Source organism: Haliaeetus leucocephalus, unplaced genomic scaffold (assembly GCF_000737465.1).
Source record: "Haliaeetus leucocephalus isolate CR32 unplaced genomic scaffold, Haliaeetus_leucocephalus-4.0 Scaffold155, whole genome shotgun sequence".
NCBI lineage: Eukaryota > Metazoa > Chordata > Aves > Accipitriformes > Accipitridae > Haliaeetus > Haliaeetus leucocephalus.
This window is the reverse complement of record NW_010972591.1, coordinates 830,771-841,420: the sequence shown is the minus strand read 5'-3', so window position 1 is coordinate 841,420 and position 10,650 is coordinate 830,771. Positions and strand designations below refer to the sequence as shown.

Sequence of the window (10,650 nt, the reverse complement as noted above, 5' to 3'; positions counted from 1 at the left end):
AGGAGGGGGAGGACGTGCTCCAGGCGCTGGAGCAGAGATTCCCCTGTAGCCTGCGCGGAAGACCACGGTGAGGCAGGCTGTCCCTCTGCAGCCCATGGAGAAGCCCACGCCGGAGCAGGTGGATGCCCTAAGGAGGCTGTGACCTGTGGCCCTGTGGAGAGAGGAGCCCACGCTGGAGCAGGTTTGCTGGCAGGACTTGTGACCTCGTGGGGACCCACGCTGGAGCAGTCTGTGCCTGAAGGACTGCAGCCCGTGGAAGGGACCCACGCTGGAGCAGTTCGTGAAGAACTGCAGCCCATGGGAAAGATTCACATTGGAGAAGTTCATGGAGGACTGTCTCCCATGGGAGGGACCCCATGCTGGAGCAGGGGAAGAGTAAGAAGTCCTCCCCCTGAAGAGGAAGGAGCAGCAGAGACATGTGATGAACTGACCCCAAGCCCCATTCGCCATCCCCCTGCGCTGCTCGGGGGAGGAGGTAGAGAAAATCAGGAGTAAAGTAAAGCCCAGGCAGAAGGGAGGGGTGCGGGGAAGGTGTTTTAAGATTTGGTTTTATTTCTCATTACCCTACTGATTTGACTGGTAATAAATTAAGCTAATTTCCCCAAGTGGAGTCTGTTTTGCCCATGACACTAATTGGTGAGTGATCTCTCCCTGCCCTTATCTCAACCCACAAGCCTTTTGTTCTATTTTCTCCCCGCTGTCCAGCTGAGGAGGGGAGCAATAGACCAGCTTTGGTGGGCACCTGGCATCTGGCCAAGGTCAACCCACCACATTCAGGAAGAATCTCAGATGCACTTCCCCCTGGAGCATTTCTCTCCAGCTGGTTTGTGTCTCCTTCCTTTTTCCTTTCTCAAGTAAGTGATGGTTGGTTGAAGTCCTACTCTGAGGTGCTTCCTCTCTCTGATTTACTACACAGGGAACACATGCAGCAGCAACTTTGGGGTGTGCCAGTTTTGAGTACCCAGGTTTCTCTTCATAGGTAGCCCTGTTTCTCTGTGAAGAAACACAGTCTCAAGAGCAATTTTGGATTGTAGTAGTCAAATTTATTTCCACTGTAGAAGCACACTTGTTTCAGTAATAAAAAAATAACATTTTCTTTGCAGAATAAAAGTAATCCTGTAGTGGTATAAATATATCTACTTGCACAAGAATCCATGTAAGTTACTCAACATGTATTCAGATTTAGTATTCTCATAGTCTTAAGTTTCAAACAGAGTCAGGAAAAGATAGTTACTTGCAAAAAGATGAGAAATATTAAGTCTGGCTCAGTTGGGATTTAAAAATACATGAAATAACAGAAAGCTTGGGTTTTTTATTATTTTAAATGAATACATTGCTTATGAAAAATACTGACAGCCTTCAGGAGTGACCATTTCTGTTTGTCTAATTAAAACATACTATATGGTGTCAGCTATACAAGTCTCTTCTGGCTGCCTCACGGACATGACCTCAGTGCTGGCCAGACAGAACTAACATCAAGAGTGTTAGTGTTCAAGCTCAGTGCTCCTTAGTCTCTGCTCAGCCTCTGTGTCTCCACTCCTGAGACTCCCATCACCAGCTACTCTCTTTCAAGGAACATATCAGGTCTAGCAATTTACTTCAGGGGGTGATCACAGACGACTCAGACAACATGCCTGATCAATCAGTAAGTCCCTGTGCTATACTAAGACAGGTTCTATATTCCATATAGTATTATTAATGACCTGGTGCAACCAACAGTCCAGCTTATAGTAGGTATGGTTGACGTGTAGCTTTATCTATCTAGTATAAATACTTCATGCAAAAGGAGAATACTGTTTTCTGCACTCCCATTCAGTTCAAGCCATAGAAAAATAGTAAACACAACTGCAGTGAATTTAACTTGTACTTTAACTTTTAGATTATTCTTTAACTCTTTTTCCAATTGTGGGGTTGGAAAAAAAAACAAAAAAAGGGAAATTAAGTTTAATGAATTAATCACATCATGACTCTGTGTTACTGTCTTCTGTCTAACTTATACTTATTTACTGCGTGGGCTATCATCAGCGCCATGCCCTCACAACATATGTTGCTTTATTCTGATCATTCCTTACTGTTCGTACAGTGAAAAATGTACAAGGTTCAGCCTTGATTCTTCTTAATGTGTCTATGAGAGGAGGACACCGAACTAATACAACACAATACTGAAGACAAGGGAACATAACACTTAGTTCTGATACACTGAAAAGCAATTTCACACATAAGCTCATTTATGTAGGCACACTGACATATTGAGCACCTTTTTTTTTTTTTTTTCCTTTTTCAGTTTAACATCAACATTCAACTCTGAACAGAATAATGTTAAGCCTCTAGGACAGTTTCAGTATTAAGAAAAGAACTACCTCTATTTTACAAACATCAAAACACTAACGTTGACACTTCAGTCAAGAAGTTCACTGCAAGTGACCCTCTCTCTGAATTCGAAGGCGCTCCTTCTCCACTTGCAAGCGTTCCTTCTCAATCTGCAGCTTCTCTGACTCAAACTTTAGGAACTGCAGCCTCTCTTTCTCTAACTGCAAACGTTCTTTTTCAAGTTTTAACTTCTCAGTTTCCAGATCTAGAGGCTGCATGATGGGTTTTTCTGTTTGGGTGAGGTCATTTTCCAGGGCAGGTTTTTCAGCATGCAGAGTCTCTAGCCTGAGTTTCTCCCATTCAATCTGAAGTCGCTCCTTCTCAATCTGAAGTCTCTCACGCTCCAAGTCAACATGCCGCAACCGTTCTTTTTCAATTTGCAGGCGCTCTTTCTCCACTTGCAACCTTTCAGCTTCAATGTCTAGTCGCTGCTTCTCCAGCTCCACCTTCTGCTTCTCCAGATTTATAAGCAAGTGAGAATCTTCATAGGCTAGCCTAGCTTGAGCAGAGCTTAGATTTCCAAACTCTTCAATGTGGGGGAAGTCTGGTAGGTCATTTTCTTTTTTCGAATCTGGCAAAACTGATGACAAAATTTCTTCTTCTTCCTCAATAGGAAACTGCAGAGAGGAATGCAATAGACAAGAATTACATACCAGCCTATGCCAGAGCAAATTTGTTACACACAACTTGACTGAAAAGAACATACTGGGTTTTTTTATCTTAAAAGCTACTCAGAACTGTTTAACTCACATGCTGTGAAATACCCATATTAGATCAAAAGACTGTTTTCTACCATCACGCAGGTAGAGAAACACGCTTTATCTGCAAGTTAATACCTGGGAATGAAAAATGCAAAAATCAGCTTGTCAGTGGACATGGAAGAACATACAGAAAATACTGCACGATAGGTATTATAGAGCATTCAGAACCACTGATAGAAAACTGGATCTAAAAAAGCATGTATCATTCTCACTTTTCATATAGCTGAGTGACATTTATGTAAGCCACTAGGAATTTGTTGTGACTAATTATTTATCAGAGCAGCTGGATCCATAGGCTATGTGGTATGTAAGCTAACCTAGCCTTCACTAACTTGAGGATTCCATTTCTAAAAAACATTTAACACTGACATGCTCCTAACCCTTCAAACTGTATTAAGTGGGTCAATAAAGAGGACTTGTTTAACCATTTTGTATTACCACATTTGCTGTAAAGCTATTTACGACACAGATGACTAGGTGGTTAGGACCATTGCTCTTGGTGGACTGTCACAACTTGTGCAGAATTATAGCCCTTATGTGCTACCAATTCATAGTACACAAGGTATAATTGTCTCCCACAAAGTATGCTACAAAAGAAAGGCAAACTGAGGAAGATATCGGTTCTGAAAATCTTAAGACAATGAGAGCCACTGACGGTCCTCTAGCATTGAAGCAGACGCTGTTCTTTGGCAGTTGTCAGACAGTAGTCTCGCTACCATTTAACAGCTTATGCTGATTTTTTGCCAGCACACATCTCAACTGAGCTAAGACAGGAGTTACTTCATCCCCCTTCCCCCCCCCAAAAAACCCAAACCAAACCTGTTTTAAGTACCCCTTTTTTTAAATGAGAACTATATATTTGTACAGGCACAACAAAACTATCCAAACATTAACTTCACTCCAGCTGGCTGCCTACCCCAGGACAGTCACGGTACTACTAGGAGTAACAACCCATCTACAGGATCCACAGTTGCTTGTCAATTCACACTAAAATTCTGACAGAGGAATGGATGACTGACTTATTGAAGTAACATGTTCACCTCCTGTGGGTTCATTTTAAGAAATGCAAACAGTATTCTATTTCTTTCTGTATTCTATTTCTTTCTGTACCTGTAGGTACCATATACTTTCATTTGTTAAAGAGGTGCATGTCTCTTCTCCGTTCATCCATCCAGACAGCCTAAGTATTAAAATAATCAGTTTCCTTTAACAGTGTATTTTCTATTCTACTGACTGAACTAATTTTTATCTATGGCACATGCAAGTGGAAAATATATGTGCAAATACATATTCAAAGTTGAGGGATATCACTTTAATAATCAACATCCAAGACCTTCCACATAATTGCAAGTTGCTAGATTTGAATACCATCTCTCTGAAACATACTTGTTTCTACAGTTTCTTTAATACACACATGCAGAAAAAACAGAAACAGATGCTATGAAGAAACACAGCAAAAAGCCTTATGCTGAAATGAAATGAAGGCCATATTGCATATAGCTAATGTATGTCAGTCACTCACTTCAAAATTCTGCGGATCCTCCTCTTCCTCTTCTACTTTGATTTCTGTTAAAGATCCACCGGCTTCTCTGAAGTCAGTGATATTTTGCCATTCAAAACTAGATTCAATTGCAAATCCCATTTTCTCATCCATGTCTTCATTGAGAGAGTCATCTAAATTGGATGAAGGAAGGTGAAACCCAGCACCTACTACTTTGATGTTTGCATTCAGACGTTTTCTCTTCATGAGTGCTCTCCAGTCAAGGTATCGCCTTTTCACTTCTGTCCCTGTTCTTTGCTCTCCTTCACCTACAGCATTTACACACTCTGCTATTTCCTCCCAAGCTTTCCGTTTCATCTCATTAATTGTTGTATTAAGTTGCTTTGAAAAGAGTACTTCTCTCCTTTTTCTGATTTCTTTAAGGAGAGTTTGAGTTTCCTGAACACTAAAATTGCTTTTTCTTTTTCTTTTTAATTGTTTCATTTTTTCCAGCTTTAACCTAATAATTTTACCACAGTAGACTACAGAGATGATCTGACACTAATCAGTTATTAATACAAATAAAATTTAAAAGCCAATGAAAGCAGAGCTCTGTTCTCATGAAGTGAATTTTCTCTTCACTTTGTAGTATTTTCCTATTTGTCAGGCTTCCTAAGAGAAAAAGAGCAAACAACATAAATCTCCAAGGTATACAGTGTATATTCTCATTTAACGAACTTGACTCCTAAGTCATCATTTAAGGAATGCATATTTTGAACTGATTGTTCATTCAATAGAAGAAAACCATTTTGTTAAACTCTGAATATGAAGTACCTAGCTATAGATACCGTCTCTAATCTCGTATGAATTATAAATCCATTAATATATCCATGTCATGAACCGTTAAGGTTGAGTTGATATTTCCATTACTAAAATACAGCTATTTTCCTTCAACTCTTAGAGTTTTGCCAGCGGGGTTTTGCTTAAAGCTGAAATTTGACATACACATTTCAGTTTGAATGCTAAATTATTTCCAAAAGCAGCTAAAATTGTTATATCATTACTTCAAAAACATGAAATGTTTAGGTGACTGAAATTTCTGAGACACATTTTAAATGAGACACCATTTCCATAAAAAAAAAAAAAGTAGATTAATATGAAAAGTTGAAGTTTAGAGGCTATTCTGACTTATCTTAATCACAAAAAATGAACCGGAGCAATTCTGCTGAGTGTCAGAAAATAACTACTAGTTCACCCACATGTCATGCATTAGAGATGTTTTAATGGGAAACAGATTTAGGAATAATAAGTCACTACATGCCCACAGTAGCACCTCCTCTATCCTCACACTGCAAAACACCTCATGTCAGATGTGATGGCAGGTTGAAAGTTGAATCCAGTCCTCTACCCTCAGCAATTGCTGGTCCTGCGCCTGATGCTGAAGAGAAAGCTAAACCCCATAATACACCTGACAGATTGTGCACAACTCTCTACAGAAAGTGGAGAGTTTGAGTGGGAAAAACAGGAAACTATTAATGCAGTGATGAATATATCATAGACCATATTACAAAAACCCCAAAACAACCTGAAAGCAGAGACTGAGAACAAAAATGGTTCTTGGTCACAGACTGCTTGGTAATGGTCCAACTTTGGATTTATTTTGAGCTTTCTTTTGTACCATGTTACCTACCACTTTAGATAGGTTTAAAAAGCTTTAACCAAGTAGGCCAACAATTCACCATACAGTACTTACAGTTTCAAGCTGTTAGGTTTGTTCACTATTAATCTACTTTAGACTTTTTGTCCACCTGAAGCAAACGGCTTGCAGATTATAATCCGATTGCTACTCACTAATGGACTTAATCCTTAAATAACTCCCCTCAGCTATACAGGATTCTTAAATTACTAAGTATTTTTTTTCTCCTGTTATTCTCCTGAACTTGGTTAAAACATACACATCAGCACATTACACAAAACCCCTCCATTTGGGGGATAATGCACACAATAGTCTCGACATCATTCTTCATCTCCTATGTGCTACTGACTGTAGATAAGTGGTTCACCTGCGAAGTCTTCTGTATCAAGCAATTCTTTCATACCCAACATGTAAGCATGCTGGCATCTAATATTTTTTAAAATGCTGCATTTAGGAAACTGGTTTACTACTTTTCCTCATTAAAATAATTCTCCTCACTGTGAATCCATTTACTTCTGATGGTTACTAGCTAGCAAATATGCAAAACCGAGTCCCAAGAAGAAATCAACTGCATAAAGCATGAGTGTGTTATCAGCATGGACTACTCTACAGTGCTCCCATGCAGTTACCCAGCGCTTTTGACACCTCAGACTGAAGTCTGCAGACTGGAAGCTGCATGTTGCTGTTTAAGATGTGTGAAACTTCCTGCACTTCTGAGAATAAAATACAAATTGGTTTTGAGAAAAGGGAATTATTTAAAAAAAAAAACGACAACCCCTACTGTTTTAATGTAGACCCTTGACATCACCAGTACTAAAAAAAAAAATATGGTGCAGTTTAAAAAACATCAGATTTATACCATAAACCAGCACTGTATCTGCTAGATTTACATAAAATTTTTCTGAGACCTTTTATCTGACCTTTACTATTAAGTACTATTAAGTGTCTAACCTTTACTATTACAAGTTTACCACAAAAAGATAGTTGGGCTTTCAAGGTAGCAGCATCCTATTTACTTGTCTGGCAGTAAATCAATTTATTTGGTACGTGCTGTGCTTTTCAAATGCAAATTAGAGCACTAGTGCTTTTCTATTATTATGGCAACTGAATTTCTTGACCTATGTATCAAATTCTAAGTTTATATTGTGTAAGATTTTTTTTTCACTTTTAAAAAGTTACTGAGTAGGTAAATTCTTCAGAAAAGTTACCTGCACACGGAATGAATTAAGAGCACTTTTAGAAGCTTCACTGTTAGTAAGGCAATTATTCTGGATTGATAAATATATAGATTAAGCTGTGATTCCTGGTTACTGGGGAATGACCAAGTGCTCATATCTTCACGCTGGCTTTAGAAACACACACATTTGCACTTACCTGTTTTCAGGGTGGGGAGTGTGTGTGAAAGATTCAGAGGTATCCACTTTGAGTTGGTTTTCCAGGTAAAAAGAACTACACAGAGTTCTTACATACAATGTAAGTTCCACAAGAATTATAGTATTTCTGACTTGCCACTTCCAAGACACTGAACCTCTGTTTATAAGGTCACATGTATTTTTACTGAAAACAGTAGAATTTCACATTTGATTTTAAGCATGTACTTAAGAGAACATTCAAGTAGTTTGCTAACTATGGAAAAATGGGTCAGACTTTCCAAAGTACTTGCCAGTCAGATATGTCAAACTCTTGAAAGTACTAGCAGATACTTAATTGTCTCTTAAGGTACTTTGATATCAGACTTTTGCTGAATCACAGATGTTTTAACCTCAAGATATACACTGGCTAAGTCCTTTACTTAGCCCCAGCTGGGATGAACAAGGTTCTGGTCACTCCCCAATAACAGGGAACCATAGGATTTTAGAGACTCATATGGTATCTATATTCACCCTGGCCCTCCCTAAATTTCTCAGTGTTAGCACAGCAGGATACAGTGGGCACAATCACAGGAAAACAAAAAAAAATTGGGTTTCCAAATAAAATTTTCATTAACAGTATTTTCTAAATATAATTCTACATGAATGTGGAAGACACAGCCAGCCAAGCTTTGACCTTAGCTCCAGACAAGGTTGAGAGTTAAAACACACAAATGTCAGGTTACCCTGTGGGTCAGTCTCACTGCTCCTTGTGCAGGCGTTGTGCATCACCTGTCTGATCTCCCCAGCCACTCTTTGTGAGGTGCCTAATCTTGGTTTTGGATTTTACGCCATAAGCCAAGCACATAACCTTTAAGAATTATACTAACTTGGAAACTACTGGCATCCAATTCTTTTATTATGTAAGTTTTCTTTTAGACTTCCACCCCCCCCCGCCCCCCAAACATGTCTGATACAAGCCCCTGAATTTTCCAGTAAAACAGCAGCAAAGCTATCTATTTTAAAACTCATGGCTACTAACTTCCAAACGGTAAGGACATCTTATCTTCTCTAACTCTTTCCTTTTTGAAAGAACTGGCTCATTAAAGACAATTCCTTTCTTATTGATATAAATGAATGTTAATGAATTGTCTTAACAATGTTATGTTGATTTCCAGTGTTAGATCAACTCCACTGTGGGACTCTTTACCCTTCTGATATATTAACTGAAAAGCATTATTTCTAACTAGAGCTGAGGTTTGAGATATTCTGTTTTCTGACATTGCTAGATGGTCTCCAGGATATTACTCTTTAATGCAGAAAAATGAACTGTTACTTGCTCAGAGTATGTAAGGGACAGAAATGGTAATAAGCTAGGATTTGTATGTATTCTAGATAGGGTCTTTTTTTCCTGTAACTATCACCATTTTGAAAAGCATGATCTACAAAAACATGACAGAGCACGTTTAAGTTTTGTTTTGATATGAAGTCTAAAACATGAAATGCGTACATTTTGAAAAAAAACCCAGCAGACAGTCATTACAGTTTTTCCAAAATTGGAACTGTAACTGCTCTACATTTATTGTCTTGGCAGAGGATTCCACAGCAAATAACATCCACTGAGTGCACCAGCTGGGAAGATGGGCAGTCCACTCAGAATATGTGGAAATAAGAGCAGAGGTGAAAAAAAATCTTTTGGTCAGAGCAAGCCACTTACACCACCATAAAGGTAAGAGAAGACATCTGCAAGAAGAAAATTCCTTCTCAACTATACGACCAAAAGTACTTCTAGTACGTGAGCAAAGACATCAGATTCCTGACAAAGAATAGCTACAGTCTGGTCAAGTGACAGAGAAATCCCTGGGAAATAACAGCATGCAAACAGCCCATTACGTGACCAGCCATGCACCCATCGTACGGCATGGTGCTAGCTGCAAATGCAAAATGCATATTTGTACAGTTTGGGTAGAAACGCAAAGTGCTGGCTAGGAAAAAAGAAACAATTCTGCTCATATGATAACAGAAAGATTTCAAGGGTCCTGCAGGAAAGATGGCAACATGGAGCTATGAATTTGATGCAGCCCTGTCAGGCCAGAAGCAACCTACGGTCAAGAAGTTCCTAATCACTGGACCGAAGAAACACAAACTATTTGTCAGGGCTGAAACAAAACAAGTATTGCAAACCAAAACTGAAGACTTCACGAACACACAACATACACATGCACTGATTAACTTTGATGTACTTAATGACAAGGGGCATTCACATTCTGCCTCTATGTCTTTGTATCTCCCTTGCTCACCTTATAGCATAACCACATGCTGGACCAACAAAAACCCAATCAACCAACCAAAAAAAAACCCCCACAAAAAAAAAGCAAGCAAGCAAGCAAGCAAACAAAAAAGCCGTGCATTCACCAGGATTGAAGGATTGTTGCTAGCAAACTTGAATTGTTCTCTAGAAAAATCATCACGAAGAAAAAACCACTTTAAATCAGGAGGACCTGCTACCTATATATTTTTTTTAAACAAAACATGGAAGTCTGAGTATCTTTGCAGGACAGTAAAGCCTAGGGCCTTCTGGAAAACTTTGTACGTGATTCATAATGGATGGTTACCTTGGCTTGGAACAACTTATGCTTTTGTACTAAGGGAGGCCTTAGCACAGGAGGATCTGGGTGCTGGTGAACACGTCACCGAACGGGACAGTCCTCCCGGCAGGGAGCCTGCGGTCTGAGCACACGGGAAGGCAAGCGCTAAAGGGAACCAACACCATCTCCAAGGACGATTTAACGAAGCAGCGAGGAGGCACCGAGGATGGAAAGCAGCTGCGCGTTCAGGCAGCTGAACCCCCAAACTCATCAGTCGGAAGTTCCCCGTCCCCTGAAACGGCAACGGGAGAAAACCTCCCCTCCGCGCAGGGCGCGCGTCTTGGAGGGATGAAGGCAGGCGCGGCCGCCAGCTCCGAGGCGGCCCAGCGCACCAGCGACCTCGCCC

The 10,650-nt window shown here is 39.8% G+C and overlaps 1 protein-coding gene across 2 annotated transcripts; it reads right to left on the bottom strand.

The window, feature by feature from the left end:
• Window positions 1-2,275: 2,275 nt before the first annotated feature.
• Window positions 2,276-10,621, bottom strand: MSANTD4 (Myb/SANT-like DNA-binding domain containing 4 with coiled-coils). 2 transcript variants are annotated; one of them, XM_010562111.1, is made up of 3 exons: window positions 10,272-10,621; window positions 4,654-5,283; window positions 2,276-2,987 (listed from the first exon to the last, which is right to left on the bottom strand). In XM_010562111.1, exons 2-3 carry the CDS (start codon window positions 5,113-5,115, stop codon window positions 2,412-2,414), a joined length of 1,038 nt encoding a protein of 345 aa, XP_010560413.1. In that variant the 5' UTR covers window positions 5,116-5,283; window positions 10,272-10,621; the 3' UTR covers window positions 2,276-2,411. The 2 variants fall into 2 exon arrangements, with proteins under 2 accessions (XP_010560413.1, XP_010560412.1); XM_010562110.1 differs by lacking the exon at window positions 10,272-10,621 and having other exon boundaries at window positions 4,654-7,070.
• Between the last annotated feature and the right edge of the window lie 29 nt (window positions 10,622-10,650).

Bases quoted from the DNA above. Each gene is read 5' to 3' on its own strand.
- MSANTD4 (XM_010562111.1), bottom strand. From the start codon at position 5,115: ATGAAACAATTAAAAAGAAAAAGAAAAAGCAATTTTAGTGTTCAGGAA. The intron at 2,988-4,653 runs GTGAGTGACTGA...TCCTCTCTGCAG, and splicing joins AGGATCCGCAGAATTTTGAA to TTTCCTATTGAGGAAGAAGA.